General features: G+C 38.6%; 1 protein-coding gene and 1 non-coding gene across 2 annotated transcripts; one reads left to right on the top strand and one right to left on the bottom strand.

The window, feature by feature from the left end:
- Positions 1–1481: 1481 nt before the first annotated feature.
- Positions 1482–25433, top strand: LOC140934185 (uncharacterized). Its single transcript, XM_073383857.1, has 17 exons — positions 1482–1533; positions 2604–2663; positions 3588–3694; positions 5604–5700; positions 8471–8743; positions 10161–10376; positions 11900–11923; positions 12320–12427; positions 14849–14959; positions 17678–18151; positions 18841–18864; positions 21136–21309; positions 21930–22157; positions 22576–22718; positions 23464–23522; positions 24232–24401; positions 25147–25433. The coding sequence occupies exons 1-17, from the start codon at positions 1482–1484 to the stop codon at positions 25383–25385; spliced, it is 2559 nt and encodes an 852-aa protein (XP_073239958.1). The 3' UTR covers positions 25386–25433.
- Trnae-uuc (transfer RNA glutamic acid (anticodon UUC)) lies at positions 9392–9463 on the bottom strand. The gene has a single exon. It is a non-coding gene; the product is annotated as a tRNA-Glu (tRNA).
- Positions 25434–25588: the final 155 nt, after the last annotated feature.

Genomic DNA, 25588 nt, shown 5'->3' with positions numbered 1-25588 from the left:
CTTGCCAATCACGTATAAATTATCGGAATGCCGTTGTTTTCAGGGGGTAAAAGATAGCATGTGACTATTAAACTCTCTTTCAACTCTAATATTAACCTAAAAATGATTATATTGGGCATCTGACTAAGAAAGTAGGCTATCTATATCTATCTTCACTAAGAGCCGTGATGCGGTTAGTGATTACCAGAGAAAGAATAATTTTTTAAATGGTTGTTTTCTTCTTGCAGTTCCCTTTGAACCAGCTCAAGATTTTAGGCTAAGGCTGTTCTCACAAAATGGGGATCTGGATCTCTAAATGTAAGGCTAGCAGCTTCTCAGTCAAGGCTTCTCTTAGAGCGGTTTTCATTTGAGTGTCGAAAAGTAATTGGTTTTGCACTTTCTACACGATGCGATTGGCTTAAAAGATTCGCGCCACCTTTTCATCCAATCAGAAGTAAAACCAAAGCCAATTGTGACGCGCTCGCATGCATTTTCCCGCGCTTTGCGTCAGCCACATGTAATTACTTCGAGTTTTGATTGGTTCAATGTATTGTCTGTGTCCTATGTGATTGGCCAGAGTAATTACTTTGGTTTTGGTTTTACGACACTCAAACGAAAACCACTCTAATACGCATAAACTGCTGTATTCTTTCACGACTTTTTCCTGAACTAATTCCTGAGAGAGTCACTAAAATTACGTTTCTTGCATGGATGGTGTCGATCAAGAGAATATGTGTCGATGTAAAGACTTTTAAATAAGTGTTATCAAGAGGGAGCCGAAAGACCAATTTCGATTATACATTCAAGATATTATTTATCAAGTAGAGCAATAAAGATATGAACGGTTTACGAAAGCTCTGTTGGTAATGTTGCTTTTTTGGCTGCAATAACTCTGGGTTATTCTGATGTTAAGCTGATCTCTTCATTTTAAAAAGGACTTAAAGAGTTGTTATGATTTGTTAAGTGATTTCCATCTGCTTGAGAAACACCGTTAACTTTGCTGTGTAAAATTGAAGAACCTTGTTATGTAGAAAAACAGTATAAGTTGATAGTTATAATAGGGCGGTTACGCGGCGAGTCAAGGGTTTTCTAACTAACGTAACGCTTTGCCTTTTCCACTCTGTCACCAGCTACAAAAAGAGAAATGTTAGCAGGATATGTTGGTGGTTCTAGCACTCGGTGGCGACAAAACCTGTAATCTGCAATAAAACCACACTTACGTAAGGTTTCATTGGCTTTTAACCCTTATGAGATAACGTTTTGGCCCTGAGAACCGGAAAAAAAAAAATTCGAACAAAAATTTACACAGTCAGTGCTGCATCGTAACAAGGTATTTCTTTACTAGTATTTGAGAATCGAGGAACGTGTAAACATCTCTAGACCAATCTTTCACCGAATCTTTCTTACGGTCTGTAGGAAATTGGTAACTTGAAAGCGCTGTAAGTGATTCATAATTTGCCTTCTTTTATTACCTTCAGGTCGCTCAGTACAAAGGTTAGACAATGGCCTACGCTCTTCGTCTACAAGCACTGCTGTTGGTATTTATTTGCGTAGGTGAGCCAATTACTGTCTTGCAAACCAATCAAGGCGACTGTACTGATAAAGCCATGATAACATCGGTTTTGTCGAGTTGTGACTTTTCTCCTCGTTGTTCCTTACTATTAAATTTACACTAATCGTTGAGGATTTTTCAGAGCTAGGACCAGCTAGCGCTGCCTATTTTATGTCATTATATTTCTTGTTTAGTTTAATCAAGTCAAATTACCCAACGTTTGCTAAGACACCTTCCTAGTCAAACAAAATTAAACAACACAAATAATAAAAATCACACTAAATGGAAGGGAGAATTGTGGGTATTTAATCTATCATATGCCTATCACACACTAATAATGTTTCCGTTTTGTTGTATCGCCAATATAGGAAAAAGAAAACATATATTTTTCCCTACAGAGATGAATTGTTTACTACCAGATCAAACGAATAATTCGTAATTCCTTTCTGTCATCAAAACACCCACAAATTGTTCTCGCCATGTTCATTCTTTAGCTCATTTTGCTTATAGTTGAATCGAAATTGATAACTATTTCATGCAAACTATCTTAATTATGATTCCTTCTGCTTAATCGTAATGAAAACTCACTGAATAGAACGATAAGCTCCGCCTTAGGTCTCGGCTAAAAGATCAGTTATTTTCGACAAACATTGTATATGTCATGCACAGTATAGGGAAACTTAACGATCATCAAACAATTATTAACGTGATGCAAAATTTTGAAAGAAAATGGTTTATCTAGATCCATGCCTGATCTAGAGCAAACATCGAAAGCTAATAAAATGCAATATTGAGTGAGGTGGCTTAACGGTAAAGGATGCTCTTTCAACACGATGTTAGACGAAACTGATGCTTGATAGTTTAGCCGTGCGACTTTAGATGTTTACCGCACCGCTCTCATGCCAGTCGTGGTGTTTTTCCACACTTCCTTAACTAGAGCTAACGCTTCCTAATAATAATGTTCAAGTAAAACTATAACCAACATCTTCTTGGCTCTTTTTTCATATAAACACAGCTCATTGGCCTTAGTGGTGCTGTCTCAAGTAATAGTTGCCCTGCTTACTTTTAACAGGATGGAGTGCGCAAGCTCGTAATATCGACGTTATAAGAGAACAGAGGTCAATTGGGGAAGGTATGTTTCAAACGAATCCCTTTTAAACCTTTCAAGGTGGCTAGAAAAAATTCAGAAAAAAATCTCATGCTCTTTTGTAAAATTTAAGAAATAAGCACTACGATGCAAAAGTTCAACCAAAGAGGTTTCATTTGAATGCTAACAACGTAAGTTCCTTCTACAGAATGTAAAGGGTGATTTGCTACATAATATGGACATCCTTGATAAAATTATTAAAAACTTTCTTTCCACAGTGGTAACATATCAAATATGGATATGTAGCATAATATCCACTTTTGCAATTGTTTGGATGCCTCTAATGGCCCTACCCCCCACCTCCCCCGAAACAATGTTGTGATAAGCAAACAGTTTTCAGGACAGGGTGCTCAAAATACAACATTGCTAGGGGGCGAGGAAGGAAGGGAGACAGTTTCAGTCGTACTGTGTTAAGTGTCCCAAGACTTTTGACCTCCATTGTTGGTCTATGAGCAGTGACATTCGTTGCTTGTGAGCAACGTTGAGAACGCTGACGCTCTCTTACCCAGACGTAGTAGTTGAAAGAACCGACCCCTTACGGTGGGCTAAGCTCGTCGAGCCAAACGTGTCTCTCCAAAATGCGCATCCTCGTGACATACTCCAAGACATTCTTCATTAACGTGCTGTGTTAGAATGTCTTGAGCGGCCCATAACTTTAAGCAGTGGAGGGTTTGATTATGATGATTATGCTTGACTTCTTGCCCATAATCTGGTATTTTTCGAGATTTAAAAGCTGAGTTTCCAGTCGGAAATAGTTAAGATTATAAGAGCGTAGTATACCTCCATTAGTAAGAAGGTTTGTATAAATATGGGGGGGGGGGGGGGGGGGGAGGGGAGGAGAAAGGGGATATTTTTCAAGTTGAATTATTATATTTTAAAGGATTCTTTTTTCTTTCTTTGCTTCTTTAGAATGTGGTGGTATTTATAAGGAAGCATCTCATTGTTGGCCTTTCAGTACTAGTTTCAAGAAAGTCGTTTCGAAAGATTTGAAAGGTGATAGACAAGCTTCATTAAAGGTAAGTGGAATTTTTTTGTGATTTGTTTGGTATTATTTTGCCACCCGTCTCTAACATTTATTTCATAACGGAAGACAAGCGAAAAGAAACAGAGATACTTAACGTTTCCTATCTTCCTGTAGACAAAAAAGTACATCCGGTTATAAGCCCTCCGGATATAAGCCCTCTCCCCTCCCCCCCCACTTGTAAGCACCCAGTTATAGGCCCATCTACCTGTGGACAAAAAAGTACATCCGGTTATAACGTAGACATATTAAATTCTGCAAGCAGAATACTGCAATGCTGATCGTACTACGTGGAAATAAACTCTGCAAGACATCAACACGGCACCGAAAGAATTCAAAACAGAGCGGGATTGTAGCCATAGACAGCTGTTTCGCCCTTTTTGGGGCTCGTCAGTATGGCCCAACAACCAGAGAATTAGCTCTGATGAAAAATATCCGCGCACTCTGATTTTAAGCCCTAACCCAGAACCCTCAACACCCACAGAATCACGCCATACCACGTGTCTTCTGGGGGGGGCAAGAGTCCAAGTATCAAGTTGATATCTCGCAGAGAAAATAAAGAATTGGCCAAAACCAACCTCAAAAACATGGACAGCACAATGCAAGAATTACAGCATATCGGATCCATAAAAGATCTACGGCCCAAAAATTCATAAAGTACAAACATTAACCACAAAGGACTGCAAAGGACCGCAAACGAATATGCCGCAGAACGTAAGATCTATAAACACCTGATCAGCAAAAATAATAAACCCCGGATATAAGCCCCCCCCCCCCCCCCCCCCCCCCCCCACTTGTAACCACCCAGTTATAGGCCCATCTACCTGTGGACAAAAAAAATACAACCAGTTATCAGCCCCCTTCACGGAAATGAATTAGATTTTTACGACGTTTTGAATCTTTAAAAAGTGAGTAAATCCAAAAATTATTTTGACAAGTGTTGTCATGTACTTGTTTTGGAACGCTGTTTTTAGTCCGATTATAAGCCCTCTTAAACCCTTTTCGAAGTTGTATAAGCCCTGTGAATATAAGCGGAAGTTTACGGTATGCCACTTTTGAAAGGAGAAGGGAACTCAACGAATTTCACCATTTGCAATGCCAAGGAACGGTTTGATCCCCTATTTACACGCATTTTTACTCCTTTGCAGCATTGTCGAGTGGAGGAGAGCCCCCTTAAATTAAGCAAAAAATTAACAAAGCCCTGTGATTATAAGCGAAGGTTTACGGTATGCCACTTTTGAAAGGAGAAGGGAAATGGAACCAAAATGTGTCCCGCACACACCGGTCAACTATTAGCCTTCCACGCAGGCGTTTTTAGGGGAGCTCGATTTCGTCCCTCCCCACAAACGCCTACTCAACCGAGAATAATATTGTTTTATTCGCGTGGTAAGTGACCAATCATGATCAACAGTTTTGAAATAAAATGTTGACAGGCTGAACAAGACTGATAAGCTCGTGGTAGTGTAAAAACGTGACTCTAGAGTTGCCTTTGTCTTTCGCTAAGGTTATGTAGTCCATGGAGTATTATAAAATTGGACTAAATCTTACTGTTGCCACTCTGAGTCTAACATTTATTAGAGGTCATAAATCTTTCCCAGAGTTTCATACAGATTGAGTAATTATCGGGTTACCCTGCGGTCAAGACCAACCTTCCAGGATTATGAAGATACAATGTGATTGGCTAAGCTTGGGAAAGGAATGTTGTTCTCGATTGAGCAGGCGTTTGTCGGATGGGACGAAATACGAGCTCGCCTAAAAAGGCCTGCGTGGGACACTAGTCAGCTATTGGCCAAAAGTCCGCGAAAGTTGACTCGGCCAAGATCCTACTCGTGTCTAAAGTGGCGAATATATACAGTACGTTTGATTCTGAAGTGTTCATCTATACGATTGTGTTATTTTGTCAGAATGGAGCTAGAATTGTTAAAAGTCCAGTGAGAGGAAAAGTGGCCTCAACAGAAAAGGGAGGATCCAATAGCTGGATTGATTTAGGCAACTTTACTGGTAAGATGAGTGCAGCCAAATCATGAGTAACACACAAAGTTGAAGGCCGACGTGTATGTTTTTTAGAATTTTATTTATTAACAAGATTTTGACATGTTGCTGAAGTGAGTTTCAGTTTGTGTCGTATCATCTCCTTTTATTCATTCGATTACATCTATATTTATTTCTCTATTTATTTCTCTATTTATATTTATTTCTCTATTTATTTTCATTTTGAATGCATCAGCGCAATAGTGAACACACAAGCTCAAATAGATCGGGAGGCACATGAAGGAACTTGGGGTTGAGAAACAAACGCTCAGGGACAATTTTTCGGACCTCAAAAACTGGGGAAATAAACTCGAATGTTTTGTTTACTAGATACTTGTTATGCAAGAACTCAAACCATCACTGAAAGTGCAATCGGACTCGATTTGTGCTAAGCTTGTCTATAAAGAAATCTACATAATTATGAAATATACACGGATGCAATCTATCTTATTCAAACTCATTCAAAAAAACTCATCAGATCAATATTCAGTAGGCGTATTGTCCAATAGACATCGCGGATTTAGTCACTTGTAAGGACCTTTATACCCGGTTAAACTCAACAGTCTGAAAAGCCAGTGGAGGGCTTTGAATTCAGTCTCAGGGGAAAGACTGAAACAATGGATTACTGATAAAGATGAACATCTATACAAAGAATACTAATAAACATGAACAGGACGGTCCTCCTAATTTGCAAATACATGAAAAGTTAAAAACTTGACAAAATTCCTCTTCTAGAGAAAGTTAAATTTTTTTTCATCCATAACCGAACAAAAAAACCGATGACCGGTCAGAACTTAAATATTCTAAAACGAAATACGAATTAGGGAAATGGGCTCATCCTCGGTGTAAGAACCTGTTAAACCCACAGGTGCCGTAAAACAAAGAAAACAAAGAAGTCAACACAATATAGAACCCAGAAAAACAAAAGTTGCGAAACAAAAAAAAGTTCATAGGTTCTTACACCGAGGTAAACCGGCGAAATGAGTCACAAGCAACAAAATTTAATAGGCCATTTCCGAGTTCCCCCGAGCCTCTGTACCAAAACGAGGTTAAGTGCTCAGCCTTGGATATGGAAATGATTTGTCATTCTCACACAAATAAAACTCATTTCGACAAGAAAGGTTGTGCATTTGGCCTCATTTTGAAAGAGAGGGTTTTTGGAACTCGGAAGTCGCCTATTCTTGCCAGTTTGCAATTTCAAAAAAATAATCATATGTTCATTACGTCTCGTTGCAGTTACATTTAGCGACACTCGACACTCGGTGATAGCCGTGTAAACCGTTTACTTCAGTTGCATAATGCATTTGCATAAATATTTCTGCCCAACATTTGTTATTTTTGCTGCTTCTGTTTAACTTTTTTTCAATCAACCCATTTCAAAACGAAAAATGCATTGATTAGCGCTCCTATTTCGATGAAATACTCCGGCGACGTTTTTGAAGCTGCTCAAAGCAGTCACAGCAAGTGATTTGAACGGGTTAAATATTTTCGCGCTTGGTGCTCAAATTTTTCGCCCGTGATAAATCACTGCTGTTCCTGGTTTAAAAATTACTTCAACGCTTTTAACAACTTGATTTTAAAAACTAAAAATGATGTTCGAATCATCGAAACTTCGAGTAACGTTCTTAAGTTTAATTTTTCGTGTTAAATGCTTAAACATCTGGGCTGAGTTGCTCAAAGCATGGTAAGCTTTAAGCATTGGTTAAAGAGGTATCAAAACCAATACGTTGTCAAGGTTTTAAACGCTGGTTAACGCTAACCATGCTTCGAGCAACTGGGCCCTGATTTAACAAGAAACTAACTATCGGATCTTGAATGCTACAATCGAATGAAACGCAGCCCATCGATGAGAAGAACAGGTATAGCAAAATACTTTTTAAACCAGGATAAAACAGACGGCATCATTTTTCACATCACAGTACATTTTTTGGAGCTTTGCAAATACGGTTCTGGGCTGGTGGCCTGGGTCGAAGTGTTTGTGTAAGCTCTTACGGGATTGTGGGATTGTATTGGAGGGACGCAAAAGCAAAGACCAGGGAACTCGGCACAGTGCTATGTACAATTTGTTTCAGAAGCGAAAGGAAAAAGAGAGTAGAGTCTATCGGGATGTTTTTTACTGTCCTGTCACTGATTAACACAAATGTCTGAAATTTATCACACGGTACATTTACAGTCTTAAGCCCCAATTGCTGCTCATAACAAGAAACAACGCTGAAAATTTTTGTTTTAGAGCTGACAATGTATGACTTAATAACATTCAATTTCTATCGTGGCCTGGAATCGTCCAAACTTTTGGAGGCAAAATAAAGAAATTATTATGGAATTTGTGAAAAAAGGGCCCATTTAAAGTCACTGTTCCTTTAAACAATTCCCGGAATAACAAGTTGCGTTCCTTCCCTAGTATTTCACTCTTCCTCAAAGTGAGCTACGTTTTTCCTCCGTGAAGGGCCTATCTCATGCTATCTTTTCTTTTTTGAAAAATTTGAACGTGTCTTCCAAAAACAATGTTACAGTTTTGTTACATACGACTATATTTAAGCACTGGAACTGTTTCCCATCGTCTGTTGCTACGGATGGCAAGGATGGTACTAAGTAATGACTTAAGCACAGAATTGACCTAAAACAACTTCAATTATACATTGTGATGTACCCCCTTAAATGCAACACTTATTCCAGTAAATGCGTTAAATGATAGGTTTTTTAGCTTTGTTTATTTAAGCTGATTTATTTTTTTTAAAAGGAAGATGCATTGGCCAGCCTCAGTTCTGTTCAAATGGTACAACTATGATTTTCTGGGCAAAGTTTGACCAATCACTGAAGTATCAAAACGACAAAACATATGTTTTTTCAAGTGGTGGGACGGATTTTAAATCACAAGGATTTTCATTATACAAGGAGTACTCAGAGTTTATATTAAAAGTAGCAAGTGACACTCAAGTGTGGAAAGCGTTCATAGCTGGCGATAATATACCAATTGGAAGATGGTTTTCGTTCGCCTTTACTTGGTCAAATGGTATGTTGTATATATCGTAGCGGATACTTTATCATTTTTGATCATTAGCCTATCTAGCCGGCGAGATCGTTAGCGCGAGTATTGCCCTGCCAGGAGCCTTGCGGTTTCCCCGCCAGAACTCTCGCACGGGCAAAAATAACTCCGCTAGCTACGCAGGCTAGTTGATTATTCATTTAAAATGTTTCCAAGTTCAAAACATAAAATTGTGGTCTCGAAACCTTTAGCTGTTCCTCAACAGTCTCAGTAGATGAAGAAATGTTTATTCTGGGCTTCAACAGATAATAATGGTAATAGTGATAATGATAATAATAATAATAATGATAATGATAATGATAATGATAATGATAATGATAATGATAATGATAATGATAATGATAATGATAATGATAATGATAATGATAATGATAATAATAATAATAACGATAACAATAACCATAACGGTAACGGTAACGGTAACGGATAACGATAACGATAATGATAATGAAAGGATACTAATGATGATGATGATAATGATGATGATAATGATAGTAATTATGATAAAAAAAACCAAAACATATTTAACCAAGATAACTGCGTCAGTTTTAGAGAAAACTGTTATAAATGCAGGTCCTGCAAAACAAAAAAATGTAAAAAAAAATTGTCCAGTGATTCCCATACCGGGAGTCGAACCCGGGCCGCCTGGGTGAAAACCAGGAATCCTAACCGCTAGACCATATGGGAACTACATAGATTTTGGAGTGGCTTTATACGGTATACAACCTCAATTTAACAATGCTGCATCAAACAAAAAAAGAAAGAAACGAACGATAATTTTCGCCCCAGTAATAGCAAACTATAAGAAGAGAAAAGTGATATGACTAAACCTCTTAAATAGATATTGCCAGTCTATTAGCTTGAGCCTCCATTATATCGAGGTTTCTTTGTGTAGCGTTTGTCATCGATCATCCTTCAAGTAGTAGTTTGTCCGTGTGTCCTTGCCTAGTCCCTAGGCCTCATTATTCCACGCGGCCAGTACGTTTCGGCTCACGTGGTCAGAGCGAAGAAGTGAGCCGTACAGGGACTAGGCAACATTTGTCCGGTACTTTAATCCATTTCATGTCTTCGTTTCTATATGCGTTGTTATCAAAATTATCCTTCATTGTTTATCAAAGTGGTTATTTTTGTGTTTCTGTCAATTCGTTAGCCAGCTCATAATGAAAAAAAGGTTGCCTTTGTTTGAGTCATGACAGAGGTTTGAAACTTTGTTTTACTTTTGGGTTTGAACAAAGTTGTATAGCCCTTTGAATGCCAGGAACAGGGTGAATAAACAAAAAGGACGTAGTGTAGCTGTGACCTGCGCCTTTTTTACTGGCGAGTGGCAAAGCTACCCTTCGTCCAATGTGGAATTACCCAACTGCAATCTTTATTCCTTTTTTAGGATCTGGATTAAAGTACTATATAAATGGTGATCTTAGTGGCTCCCAGATTAACCCCTCTTCCTACTCGCACGAAAATAACTACAACGATTTCAGGATAGCTAAATCTAGCAGCGACCAAAATGCTTATGGTTCGACCCTACAAATGAAGTTCGACCAACTCGCTACGTGGAGTAGGATTTTAAATTCTCAGGAAATCCAAATTGCTTTCAATCAAGGTAGGCTTAAAAATTCAAACCATTAGGAAACTCCTAATTTATCATTTAGTTAGAATTGTCATATCGACGTGAAAGTTTAGAAGGAACGGGATCCTTGTGCGAAATGCAACACAGGCTCTTTTGTGTTGGCGCTTTAGAGTGGGTCATTTACCAGTTTCCCAAGCCTTTCTTTCAAGGCGAGGCTAAGTACGAACCACTGATATGAAAAGGAGCTTCTGTTCTCATGAAAATAGAACTCACAACTCAAGAACAGTTTTGCACGTAACCTCGTTTTGAAAGGGAAAATTTTTGGAACTCGGAAATGGCCAATTGCACAATGGGACAGTGAGGGACACTATAGCTTCTTTTGTTGGATGCTACGAGGTTGCACAGAACACTGGGACAAAATTTGTCCCTTAAACAGTCCCTCAATGGGATTGGACACAACCCCGACCCAATTTTGCGCCTAACATCAAAATAGCCAATAGTGGAAAATGTATCACAAAAAAACCGATACAATATTTTATTATATACATACTGAGAAATACTCATGAAAAAGCTATGTCGTAAATTTTCATACGCAAATGAGTTTTAGCCAATGAGAGGCGCAAACGACGTCCAATAAGAATCGCGAACGATGTTTTTTCACGTATGAGAAAAATGATTCGTCCAATCAGAAGCCACAGAGGTGTGTGATTTTCGCGCCAAAATTCCCGCCTTTCAACATGTTTTATAGGCGCTTGTACTTTGCAGCGCCTCTTGCGGCGCCGCTTCGAAGACATTCAACGAGAAACGTTTTTCTCGTAAAAAAGTGAAAAACATCTCGGAAATTGTAGTGGAATAGTTTCGTTTGTTTCACTGTTGATGAAGAAAACTGCAGAGAGCCGGGAAAACGACAGCGGAAGGGAAAAAACAGAACGAGACGTAAGTTTAAGTTGTGCTTTTTATCAGGGCCACTTTGTCTTCTATTTAAGCTTAGTATATTCAAACCGGCCATTTTACTCAAATTCATTCATTTTCAATTGTGCTTTGAGAACAAACAGTTAAGACTACCTGTAGTTCTTGGATTACCTCTTATCCTTACACTCATTATATTTTTAATAAACACTTTTACTAATAAGCTGATACGTCGCTTTCGTTGTCAGTTCGCGGTGTGTATCGGCGAATTTTAGCATTTTGGAAAGATTTGAAATAAAAAGGCCGCCAAAATGATGACTGTCTCAGTATGCATATAATAAATACAATACGACATGGAAAGTGCTTCGTACATTATTTATCACGCACTTGTTGCTTTTGTATCAGAAATCTCACTCGTTCGATTTCTGATACGTCAACAGTATTCTTTATCTCCCTTATGGCTTAAATAGTTGAAGAAGTTTTGGCAACAGTTTTAAGCACTACTTGGACAGAGCAATCCTAAAAAATAAAACTAAAATCTATGTTGTAGATCCTCCCTTGTCTCCTAGCCACTGCAAGTGCTGTAGGGCTAAGTGTTTTTCGATTGCATGATCAGTAGAGTGCTAACCTTTTGATTTGATTAACAGGTGGTGGAGCACAGTCGGAAAATGGTGAGTTCATGGAAGGGGTAGCTTAGGAATAGCTTTTATGCATTTGAGTATCTCTTGATAAGCATTGCTTTAGCCGAGAAAATAGTAAAAGTTCTTCTTTTGGCGACATTAAAGCGTTTGCTCGTCTTGTTTACTATCTGTATGTTGTATCCGTCTTCATCTTTTTGTTCAGTTTTGGTTCAAATTTATCATCTCATTTCCAGTACCACCACCTGAAAACTCATCACCACCACAACCATCGTCACCAACAACGTCATCATCATCATCATCATCATCATTATCGTCATCATTATCATCATCATCATCTTCATCATTGATTATTTGAAAAAGGGGTGCCTCTTTTTTCTTTTTTTCTCTGCACAATTCTTACGTTTCTGGTGATCTTTTTTTTTACAGCTTGTGAACCCAATCCTTGCCAGCATGGAGGGACGTGTTATGAAGACTCTAATGCAGAAGGGTATCGATGCGAATGCACCCAAGAATACGAAGGGATGAAATGCGAATGTAAGTAAAAAGGATTAGCAAAATCACTATAGCTTTATCAATAACTGTTTAAAGTTTTAAGTATAGCTTCCGTACTCAGACTAAGGCTATGTCGAGAGAGTCGATCATACCAAATCCTTGGGTCTTACCATAGATGCTCAACTTTCTTGGGGTAAACAAGTTGAAGAGATTTGCAAGAAAGTCTCTTCAGCTATAGGCGCCCTTAAACGTGTGCGGCCCTTTATATCCAAAGAAACTGCAATTCAAATTTATAACGCCTTAATTATGCCTCATTTTCATTACTGCAGCCCCGTCTGGGACTGTTTGAGTGGTTACTTGAGTGATAAGCTCCTAAAATTACAGAATCGTGCAGCCAGAGTTATTACTGAATCACCCTTTGATGCGAGCCCAAACTACCTTCTCTCCACCCTCAGCTGGGAGAGGCTATCTCTTCGACGAAAGAAACAAAAAGCCTTAATGATGTATAAAACCATGAATGACCTTGCTCCGGAATATCTACAAAGTCTTTTCTCTCAGCGTCACTCTGCTTACAACTTAAGAAACTCTGAGGGAAGGCTCACCCTGTCCATACCAAGCACCAAGTATTTGAAACGAAGCGTCTCTTACAGAGGGGCCATGTTATGGAACAACTTGCCCAAAAACTTAAAAAATGCTGCATCCGTAGCTGATATATCGGATTCCCACACGGCAATCATGTAAAGCAGTTGTAATTAGTTTTAGTTTTTAACTTAAGCTTAGCTGATTATTTCCCGTGTTTAAATAAAGATTTACATATATACATACATACATACATACATACATACATACATGTCTATATTATGCCGCTGGATATCTTTTCGTGCCGACATGAAAAGCTATGCGGAACACACATGACCAGACATCATCCAGACTCTGAGATAACGGGGGGCCCGAGGGGGGGGGGGGAGAGCCTACCCGGGCCCCTCCCCTAGATCTTCCACTGGTTAAGGCAAACGTATTATAAGGGAATAGGCCTCACTTCATGTTGCCGTGAGTTTCGTCGCTCAGGAACGCCTTTTCTTGTAGTCTCTATTGTTCCAGCAAGATCTCGGTGTTCAACTTAGGAACTACCGTAAAATTCCGAAAAATAAGCCCCAGGGCTTATATTTTCCAATGGCCCTTTTTGAGGGGCTTATTTTTGGAGGGGCTTATATTCGGAGGGGCTTATCTACGGAGGGAAATTTGCGTTTACAAATTGATATGGGCTAGCCCTATAGTTCGAACTAAATTTACCGTTTTTGCTTTGTTTTATTTTGTATTTGAGGGCAATTTTCCAAGTACAAGCCCCCGAGGGCTTATATTTGGAGGGGCTTATACTTGGAGGGGCTTATTTTCGGAATTTTACGGTAATTGCAACTCCATTATCTATGTTGATGTTGTCAGTCTGAAAAATTTTGTAGTATCTTTGTTACTAATTTTTGGATATTCTTATTTTTTGTTTACCTATTTGAATGGCTTCGTCTGCACTGTCATGTACCCCCAGTAAGAAAACCAGGTACGAAAATGTTAGCAAGTAGCTGTTGTGGTGTCCTGACATGATAATTTAATTTTGTTAACCTTTCCAACTTCCATAGTTACTGCATGGTCAACATAAGCCAGCGTCTTCATTTAGTCATCGTTGGTGTTCTAATCGTTTACGTCATAATCGTTTTCATGATTGGCCACTTGGAAGAAGACTCGATTGTAACTAATATAACCATCTTGCCATCCAGTGCAGACATGGGCTATAGGAAACATGGGTTTCCACTAAATAAAGGCTTTTTTGTATAATAAGGTTGAATTACTCACATTGAAGTTATCTTTTGTCTTCTTCATGTCAGATGAATTCTCCCTATAAATTCCTTGTAGAAAAGCCTCTATACCCATGTTTCCTATAACCCATCGAGCGGATACAAAGAATACGTGTTCACTTCCTTTTGTAGGTTTAAAACCTTCAAGACATAATAAACCATTTTACAGTTGTGGGCTTAGTATCCTAGCTTTTGAGTGAACGCGAAGCTGAGGTTGACCTTGTTTTTATTTAAAACCTGCTTCCTTTTCTTATGAAAATTATGCTTGAAAATACCAGTTAGCATAAGAAGAACATGATTTACATAATAAATCATAAGGGCCTGTATCAAAACAACTTCAACCTCGTTTTATTTCCTCCTGTAACTGTAAAATGGGCTATTGTTATACATAGTGTAAGAAGAGTGTTGTAAGAAAAGGCCAGAGAAATCAGGCCAACTTTAGGACCAAAATTCAGCAAAAGGTTCGTTCTCGAATTTCCTCGACAGCCCTGCTAGGAGTTTGTTAAACACAAAGTTTAGAGGTGTTCAATGTTTGTACGTAATATACTTTCATATTTTTTCAATATGGAACAAAAATTGTTTAGCCTTGTAGCTAATCTTAACTTAATTGCAGCTTGTGAGCCCAATCCTTGCCTACATGGAGGAAAATGCTTCGAGGAACCTGAAACTGATGATCGTTATCGATGCGAATGCATTTCAGGATACTATGGGAAAAAATGCGAAAGTAAGTGAGACTATCAGATTCACATCTTCAAGCTGATTTATTATTCATTCTTTAATCACAATTGCCTTGTTAGATGTAGCCTCCCCCGCAAGACGTTCTTTTGGCTCGTCATGCAATTCTCCTCGTGGGGCAGGAACGCGTGACGAACCCCTAAGAACGTTCGCGGGGGAGCCTATGTTTGATGTGTTCAAAAGTTGTTCCTCCCTTCCCCAATTATCGACTGTGCAATTAAGTCACCTTAATGATAAATGATAAATATTCTTTTACTAAGTCGGCGTAACAAAAGCATTTACACACCGCCGAGGAATGGCATGATATTTTTTATTGAGCCACAAGGATTTGACGCAATATTTGAGAGCGCATATTGGACACTTAACATTTTACAGTACAAGACTTGCAAGAGGACGGTTTAATCTCAACGTACAAGTGCCTTTTCTCCTCTTATCAAGAAGCTAGATCGCCATAGCTTTATCGTGTCTATTGGAGTTTGTCATTTCAAATATATGGGAATTCAAAAGTCAATCATATCTCATATTGAAGGGTTAAAACTGGGCACACTCTATATCTCCATAAAGAAGAAGTGTGGTTTCTTGCCAGTAAATGTTTGTTGTGATATCTTTTTTACCACGATTATTTAAAGACACTTTAATGCTTTTTATTTTCATAATCTCTTCTTTCCTTAATACAGATATGCCCGATGATCATTGTTCCAATAAGATTTTGTTGTTTCGCTAAGGAATTCAATTCACTAGACAATTCCAAGGTTTTTTTCAACTTTTGACATGGACCAGTTAGGGAAAACCCGTCAGCACCACCGGAAAAAGTGCCTAAAAAACTAATAAAACTCCAAGTTTGAAGATCACTTTCAAACTTAGCAATTTTATTGATTTAAAGGCACTCTTTCCTGTGGATCGCAGTAGCGAGTGGAGTTGACGGATTTTCCCTAACTTGTCCATGTCAAAAAACGGAAAAACAAAAAAGAACAGTGGAAAGTCTAACGCTGTTGATGTTGTCCAGGGTAAAAATTTCCTCATTATTTTACTAATTATTTGTATTCCTTTATATCTTTTGTGTGTGGGTTTATCTGCGCTTGTCATGTACCCTCAGCAAGAGAACCAGGTACGAAAATATTATCAAGCATCTGTTTTGGTATTCTTATTGTTTAATATATTTACCTATCAGGCAAATAATTTATATCCCCATTTAAGACTGATAGAAATTTAAATGAGGGAAATGATTCAGCATTTGGATAACATCTTAAGCTATCTTAATATCGTTTCAATTCAAGCGCCTGTCATCATCATCATCATCATCATCATCATCATCATTATCGTCATCATCATCATCCTTGTCAGTATCATCATTGTCCTTGTCCTTGTTGTAGTCGTCGTCGTCGGCATCATCACAATTATCGTCATCGTATCCAATCTAACAACTTAGGAAATAACTTTTTTGCAGCGTGCGACCCCAACCCCTGTCTTCATGGAGGAACTTGCCATGAAAGGCCTGGCGAACCCGAAGGATTTATTTGCGAATGTCTCCAGCATTTCTTTGGACTGAAATGTGAAAATGTCAGTAAGGGTACGGTACTGTCTTACCATTCTAGTATACACAATGTTGATAGTTTTTTTTTTCTCAAATTATTATTTTAGTGTATCACTGATTATAGATGAAAATTCAGCCTTTTCCTAAGAAAAAATCTTTAGTTAAAACGGCCTCTTAAATTATTCGGTTGAGTACTCAGGACTTCCCAATTTCCACTCTCTCTTATTAATTACAACTAAAAGTTAACGTTTTAGCAATCTTGAAAAGTTTCACAACCCTCAATAAAATGAAATTTAATTAAAGAAACACAAGGGATACTCTTGTTCTGTCGTGATAAAACTCTAAATAGAAACATTATTTTTACATTGGCTTTTCTTTTTTATTTCTTCTTTAAATTTTCACAGTTCAACCACAAACACCGCTTCCAGATATTAGTAAGTATTTATTGACTTTTTAGGAAAAGTTATCATTTAATTGCAGTTATCAATGTTGCTACTTGAAACTTGCCCAACAAAAGATTATTTTGAAAAGTACGCTGACGAGAGTAGTTTTTACCGCGGAATAAATAAATCTGAATGAAAATAAAATGCAGGAATTAAAAAGAGTTCAGTGTTAGAATTAAAGAGGTGCCTTGTTTCTATCCCCCGACCCTCACGGCATGTGTGACGCCTAGATGACCTAGATCACGGAACCTTCAGATAAACCAGCCCTTTAATTTTAAGCTGCTGTAATGATGTTACCCTTTTCTAGTATGGGCAAGGCATTAAAAATCCTTACCTTATCACAACTAATCAGAAACTCCTATCATCATACCACTGATCAATTTCCCATTGATAATATCATATTTTAGACCAGAAGCCTCTGATTTCTACACCCTATCCAAGACATTGAAGGGTCCAGAGGAATTTATTTTTTTTGTACATTTACCACCTTGGGGATAGAGAATCTGACGCTAACCCGTCGTTAGAGTGAATCGATTCGATTCTTGGTTCCAGATTGAACTTCTTAAATTATCTACCCCCCACAGCCAGCAGATACCACTTATTTAATTGGCCCATATATGGAAAACACAAACATTTGTTTCCTAATATGCGATATATTTTATCGGTCGGTGAGAACGATGATTTTATGTCGCAAGTGTTTCCTTGTTTTGATAAAGATAATATTTTGCAGAACAATTTCGCCATCATCTTCTTAATGAAATAAACTATTTCCGAAGACTTCACCAGTCCACAGACGTATTAGCTAGCGACAAACTGAATCAACTAGCGGATGAATGGGCGCACCAAATCGCCTCCGAAGGAGAGGCCAAGATTAACCCTGACTCTGAATATGGGCAACTGGTGTGCATGCACCATCCAGGAGGTGATATGGCGAAGGCGTGTACCGTCAAATGGTATAGTACCGTTAGCTTTTATGACTGGGCTGACCCCAAGTTGACACTGAAATCGTCACCATTCACGCAGTTGGTTTGGAAGAACAACGCTCTTGCGGGCGTTGGACTTGCGAGGGGAAACGGTGCAAACAAAAGAGAGAATATTGAAGGCAACTATGCTGATGATAACGTTTATAACTACGTTGTGGTTTTCTTTGATCCTGGACAAAACGCAGGAGGCGACGTCCGAGAAAACGTTTTACCTGCAGCAGGTTAGTGTTGGTCATGATTCGTGTAGTTTGTTAAAAATGCATCGTGAGTGTTTGCTGATAATCAGGTTTAAATCACGAGTTGCAGTCTAGTGTTGATCAGCATGATCGTTTATTCGATCGTTTATTGAACGGCGTCAAAGACATCTGTTGGGCTTTTAACTTTTTTAAAAAATTCTCTCTGAGTTTTTTTTTACTTTTCCCCCTAGATAATTGGAGCAAAATACATGATATTACTATCCTTTATATTTTCTCTTTGAATTAGATGTACTTATGAGTTTTTTAAACGGCGCAAACTATAAACTTCAAGAAAGAAATCAATATAAGTATTGGATTTCTTTTTCCCACAGAACAATACATTTCCCTAACTTTGACATATACCCCTCATGCTACTTCTCCTTTGTTTCCTAGAATGACTAGCATCCATTTTTTCCTTAAATGTCACTGCTTAATCAAATGTTCATGAGAAAAAAGTGACCAACTAGTAAAATGTTCCTTGACTGTAAAATGTGCCTCATTACAGAATCTTTTCGCCGACCTTCCTCAAAAATCGTAATGCAATTCTCACTGAGGTGACTCACATTTAAGGGTAGCATAAATTTGAAATGCTGGAACGATGCTGGACTCCACTTCTTTTTTTCTTTTGTTCCGTCTATAGACTTTTTATCACTCTATTTAACCTTTGTTTTCAGGACTCTCTGAACCATCGTCAGACGGTGAGTGTGTCTGCAAACATAGGCAATCTTAGCAGATAGTATATTAAAACAACTGATCTTATCGCATTTTTTTCATTTCATATGCTATGCGATTTACCATATCTAATTCATAGCTGCTCCTGTTGATTACTTATGTTGTCTTTATTAGAAATGGAAATCGCTAGTAAGCGTATTTGTAACCCTGGTCAGGGTCATCCCAGCCTTAGGGCTGACTGGATCACGCTAAGACAAAAAACTAAAAAGCTGTACTCAACTCAACTCAATTCAACTAACTAACCGCCTCATAGAGAATCAACTGGAAAATGACTGAGGAACATAAAGGACCAAACCCAAGTCTAGTTAATTATCATTAACATTACTATAATTATTGTTTTCGAAAGATAACATTAATCTAGGTTTTGATGTTTAACTTTGGAGCTCTTAAGACACACCGTTTCCGTATACACGTACGGGTAAATATCCCGTACCTGTAGCCCTGGGTAAGTAAGGGTAGATTGCCTTTTATCCCGGAGGAACGGCTAGGTTACCTGGTAGAACGATTATGCCATTATCACATCTGGGAAATCATGGTCACCTTTTAAGCATATATAACTACTTGGGGAACATGTTCGCCCACCTGTACCCTTAGACAGAAACGGTGTATGCTTAAAGTCCCCTCAGGCAAATAAACGTTCTCTTTCTTAGTGTTAAGGTGGCCCGTTCCTATTTATATGCGTGTTGGTTATGTTTTTGATTCGCGTTTTTCAGAATGAAAGATTCAACCGATTTCTACGATTTTTTGCATCCTTAATAAATATTGATGGAACTTTAAGAAAATGTTATTTATTTTCTTATAGGTATAAAAACTTTTGAGATATCGGCATATATTTAAAACCTCAGTTTTACGAAAAATGAAAATAACTTCGAAATTCCACGACAGATTTTTCCCTAACTTCAGCGAATAAGCCTCAGAGCTCTCTAGTTTTATGCATGCAAGTTTGAAGGCAATCGTGACCGTAGAAATCGCTCCACAAAATGTTGGTCAAATTTAATGGTATGCCACTTGGGGATAATAGTTATTATTTACAAAGTGAAATCTATTTACTATTAAATTGGTAATTTATGGCGATTTCACCTTTGCACAATATGCGTTGAAAGATGGTAAACATTGCAGTGCACTGTTAGACTTTTGTGAGAGAAGGACATGAATGGGGAAAAGTCAAGTGAACAAGGGCGATTATAGGACTAACAGGAGCAAAAAAACTGATATAATCATCGGAAAAGACCTATAAGGCCCCTAACAAAACAAGGGCAAATTATGCCATAAATTCGATAGTAAATAGATTTCCATATGTAAATAATAACTATTATTCCCAAGTGGCATACTGCTGGTGAGCATGTGATAGGAAAGTCAGAGATCTTGAATATATTATCGTGCGAGAGGGTTTTTATTGCAGTTGAAAATAGGCCATTTTACAGTTGTGTGCTTAGTGCCCTGGCCTTTGAATAGACGCGAGGCTGGCGGTGGATTCTGCAAATGCTGTGTTTTGTTTTCTCAATATTTTTGTCGAAAATGAACGGACAAATGCAGAGTAAGTTGGATAAACAGAATATATTTAATTTCAACGTGCATGTAGCAAAACGTTGGTTGTATTAAAGCGCTAACTGTGTTCGCCGTAGTTGTCCGATTACTCATTTTCTTCCAACAATGCTTTCGGTAAGAACAACGTTTCAGTTAAGAGGTAGTTTGTCAGCTCTCTTCCGCTATTTGTGCGTTTACGTTCACAAATGTGTTAGCCATCATTTTAGCATTAAATTTGACCAACATTTTGTGGAGCGATTTCTATGGTCACGATTGCCTTCAAACTTGCAGACATAAAACTAGAGAGCTCTGAGGCTTATTTGCTGAAGTTAGGGAAAAATCTGTCTTGGAATTTCGAAGTTATTTTCATTTTTCGTAAAACTGAGGTTTTAAATATATGCCTATATCTCAAAAGTTTTTATACCTATAAGAAAATAAATAACATTTTCTTACAGTTTCATTATTATTTATTAAGGATGCAAAAAATCGTAGAAATCGGTTGAATCTTTCATTCTGAAAAACGCCAATCAAAAACATAACCATCACGCATATAAATAGGAACGGGCCACCTTAAATCTGATAAGTACCGAGGTACCCCAAAGTGTAATATGCGCTCTACATCCTTGGAGATTGTCACCTATAGTTCTAGTCGAGTCGTTTAGAAACTATAGTTAATTTTTACTTCTTTTACTGTTTGTCTTTTTATTAAGCCGCCTGTCCTGATGGCTACTACAGACTTCCATATGGAAGTAGGTCATGCTTTTCCGTGCACGATACCCCCCAGTCTTGGATCCGTGCTGTTATTGATTGTGCACGAGATGGCGGCACGCTAGCGTCTCTTCAAACCCGAGAGGAAGCTGATCTGGTCGTGAATCTGCTTAGTGGTATGAATGTGAATTATTGGTTTGCCTTGTGTTTACTAGAAGTCGACGTTTATTGTCTTTAACCATTAAAGGACGTCTGACCTCTAAAGTAAAAAGGACGTTTCCGTTTTAAAAATACGAGAATATTTATCTAAATTTGAAAGCAAAATTAATATATTAGGAGTAACTAGTTTCGTAAAAGATACCATGATTCAGGCAATTTAGTTTGTTTGTTACGTAACCGCTCAGCTCTGAACCGTTCATACACAGAACAAGCAAAACAGCCATCAAAACACCAAAAGGTAACCTGTGCAAAAAACATTATGTCTTTCTGCTGAAGTCATTTCCAGCTAGTTATACTAAGATGCAACGCTTGCTTCGTGTCGACGTACCTAGTGGTCTAATGCTTGGGAACAGCGACCCCTATATAAAAAAAAAAAAAAATGACCAAAATGACTAGGTCCAGATTACTGTTTCCTGAATGTCAAAACCATAAAATATTTTAAATTTTGTAGATGCCGTTAATCGGTGAAAGGTCGGATCTTAACTTTTAACTTTTATTTTTAATTACATGTACAGCAGTTGAAGGTCTCACTCAAGTAATATTTTCTTTTTTTAATTTAACTTTTGTTTTTCGTTAGACCACGACATCTCGGAAGCTTGGATTGGACTGCATGACCATTCAAGTGAGGGTCGGTATGTGTGGGTTGATGGATCCACAATCCCCTTTTCTGAGTGGTTGCCAGGGGAACCTGACGGCAATGAAGATGAAAACTGTATCGTTCAGGCAAGGGGGCAACACTCGCCGGGCTGGGGGGACAGACACTGTCTTGATCCAAAGCCTTTTGTCTGTGAGGTACCAATACCGGGTAAGTAGAACGCACGTAACAACGTTATGATGCAGTTATGTTACGTTATGATGGATCTCCAAAAGAGAGTTCCTCGAGCCAGAGGTCACTTGAAATGTTATAAAACACAGCTAAATGCTAGTTTTGTTCTCAGTTTTGCTCTTCTGGAGTGACTTCTAAACAATAGGTTTTCCTGTGAGCAATAGCCCAATGCCTAAAGCAAGCTTTATTATTAAGGAAGTATACATATACATAGGCTATGATGCTATAACTTTGAGGTTTGTAGTCCGCCGACGCTCCATGAACACATGCAAGGGGATGAAAAGTGTTGTCTTTTCTAGGCTGTTTGTGAGCTTCTTCTGCTAAGATTTCCCTGTTACAAAAATATAGAGATTCCATCTGTCAACTATAAAGTATTTGTCATTTTCTGTTCCTGCAGGTTTCACCACATACAAATTGACTTTTCACATAACAGAAGAACTAACTAATTATCAGAATGTCATGCACCCGATATCTGCGTACCCTGAATACTACACGTGCACACCTTACATTCAAAGCGTTAACGATCTGCTGAGAGAGAGGGTAGGTCATTGCATACCGTAATCCTTGTAAGTCGCTAAATTTAAGATTTAGTCATATTTTTTACTTACGTTATGGATATATAAAGAGGATGTTTATTGACAATGTTATGTTAATCATTTTAGGCCCGGTTCAGACGCCGAACTTTTCAAGACCCAAACCTAATTCGAATTAAGGCCGACCATTATTTAGACCGGCTGAACTGATTCAGATGCCGATCTTAATTGAAGCTGAACTAAAATCAAAAGGCAAAAAATGCTCATTTCGCTCAAACTGCTTACAAAATACGTTATAATAATTTATGCATTAGGTTCGGTACATGAAAAGTTCGGCGTCTGAATCAAAGCCGTTCCAAAGTCGTTCCAAAGGCGAAATTCCCGGCCGGGCTAGGCGAAAAGAACGGCTGAGCCGTTCCAAATTGAAACAGGCCTTCCGAACTGATTCAGACGCCGAACTTTTCACTTAATTCGATGGATTACGTTCGGCTCATGAAAAGTTCGGCGTCTAAATCGGGCCTAACGAAGACATCGTTAGCGTGTAGGTAAGGGACTAAAGTCTGTGCTGGAAGAAGAAACTGGTATAATTCAGTGTTAATGAGCAAATCAATTAACGCTATCCTGGATGTAATCAATTTTAAGAAAGATTGGTTTTAAGTGGCGTTAGTTTTTTTTAGCGGTATTGTATACTTAGATGAAAGACCGGATTTTTAAGCTAATTTGTTGATAAAATTTTCCTTCCTTCTTTTCAGATAGCTCATTTTTTTGAAGTAAGAAAGGTATTAGTCGTGCCTGTAGTGAACACAATCAAGTAAGTAACAACGGTGATTGATCACTTTTATCAGTTGATGAGACAACGTTTTTGAAAGTTACTTAAAAAGACGTCAACTTCATGTGAAATCCACCTGGTTGAAAAATACACTAAAGAAGAGTAGTGGAAGTTGGCTGCAGTTGAATTAAGGTTAACCATTCAAATAATAAATAAATAAAATAAATAAGGTAAAGTGCCGTTCTTCATCTACCTGATTACTGGTCGAATTGGAATTTAGAAATGTTAGTTTCTGAGGAGAGGGGAAAACCGGATTGCCCTGAGAAAAACCTTTCGAGCAAAGGAGAGAACCAACAATAAACTCAACCCAAATATGGCGTCGACGGAGGGATTTGAACCTGGGCCACGCTGGTGGGAGGTGAGCGCTCTCAGCACTGCGCCATCCCTTGCTCCCCAGACCCCTCCGCGGTCTGAAGCTTTATCCTGAGTCGCCAGGGAAGGCGGCAAAGGGGTGGAGTCACGGTTTCAACTATTCTCCTCCCGCTTATGATTCTAAAAGCAACTATTTTGTGCGAGGCGGGGATTTGCAAATTTCCCTTAGCAATTGTGGTAATGTTATACGATCATTTCATGATAATAGTCCCAGTTCAAAGCTCTTGCAAAAAAACCTAAATTTGTGACTGATGGCTTCATGAAAGGGTTTTCGTACCCTCCGAACTACTCACTGAAATCATTCTAATTTTTTATGTAGATGCATGCCAAATGGCGAGTCAAACGTTGAGGTAATTTTGAGGCTTGGTCCTGGTGTAAGCCCAGAATCTATCCACGCCCTGCGAAACAAAATGAAAAAGAATGACGGTGAACTTGAGCTATCCAACCGAGCTACCGTTAGACTTACTGCTATAGAAATTGTCAAACCAGGTAAGTTAACTCATGGCATTTACTTTTCAGTACTAAATTAGCAGGTGTATGTTATATTTATCATGTCAAGAACGGCAAGAAGAAATCTTAGCTTCCTACCACCCAATCGATTTGGATCATCGGCCCCCAGAAACTGGGAATTCTGAACCAACAATATGTAACAATTTTTTTGCCAATGAAATAAAAGAATTGATTTGTTTCCTTTTCTTGGTGATTAAACAGCTGGGGAAAAGTTTTCTCTTCATATGTAGATGAGAACGATGCTCTTGAATAAAATGTGTCAGTATTTCTTGTTGAAAGAACATCGCAAGCTCTCGAGGGTTAGCCCCCAGGATAACTTACTTCCATCTCAATCACCAACTGCAATTAGACTAGTCAGTACTAAGTACCAAGAAAAGCCCAAAGAATCTATGTTCAAAAAATGGGAGAAACCCGACTTCGACCAGCAGGTGAAACACATAAACTTGACTCTCTCCCTGTAAGTAGCTGAGCGTCACTAATTTTAAACTTTTCAGTAGGCAATATTGCCAACGAAAAGTAACGAACTTTGTAACATCGCGAACGATTTAAATTCAAGGACGATTTCAAGATATGTAACACTGAAGATGACGGATGTACCGTCGAGACATGTCTGGTAAATCAAAGAAAGTTGTTATGTTTATGCGAATAGTCAGTGTAAAGTTAGTGATGGTCTTACAAGTCACAGTCTTCTCACCACTCTGTTTGTACATTTGAATTATTTCAGGGATATCATACTGCCCAGTTCATTGTGCGGGCTCAGCATGTCACGCGGGCTGTGACGCGCACTGCTGTTCAAACGCTGCAGCCCATTACCCAGCGCCGTCGGCCTATCATCCTGTTCCAATTTACCCTGAAAACAACCCGTGGCATTGTCCTGTTTCCTGTACAAGAAACCTTGCCTATTGCCCGCCATATTGTCCTCCCATTTGCTGCAAGAGACGGTTGCGAGTGAAAACACACTAACTATAAGATTACTTTACTGCTGTGCGCAATTTGACTGTTATACGTAGGCGATCGTCCAGGACTTGTGCAGTAACCCGAGTTGAACTGAACTGAACTCAGTTTGGGCCTGGGTGGCCAGCTACGAGTGATGGCCAAGCCGCAGCAAGATGGAAGATTAAACAAAAGGGGTCTTCGATGGAAGAATAGTCAAACCCGTGTATGAC

This window comes from Porites lutea, chromosome 4, assembly GCF_958299795.1.
Source record: "Porites lutea chromosome 4, jaPorLute2.1, whole genome shotgun sequence".
NCBI lineage: Eukaryota > Metazoa > Cnidaria > Anthozoa > Scleractinia > Poritidae > Porites > Porites lutea.
Note: the sequence above shows the minus strand (reverse complement) of the source record. Positions and strands in the feature narration are given on the sequence as shown.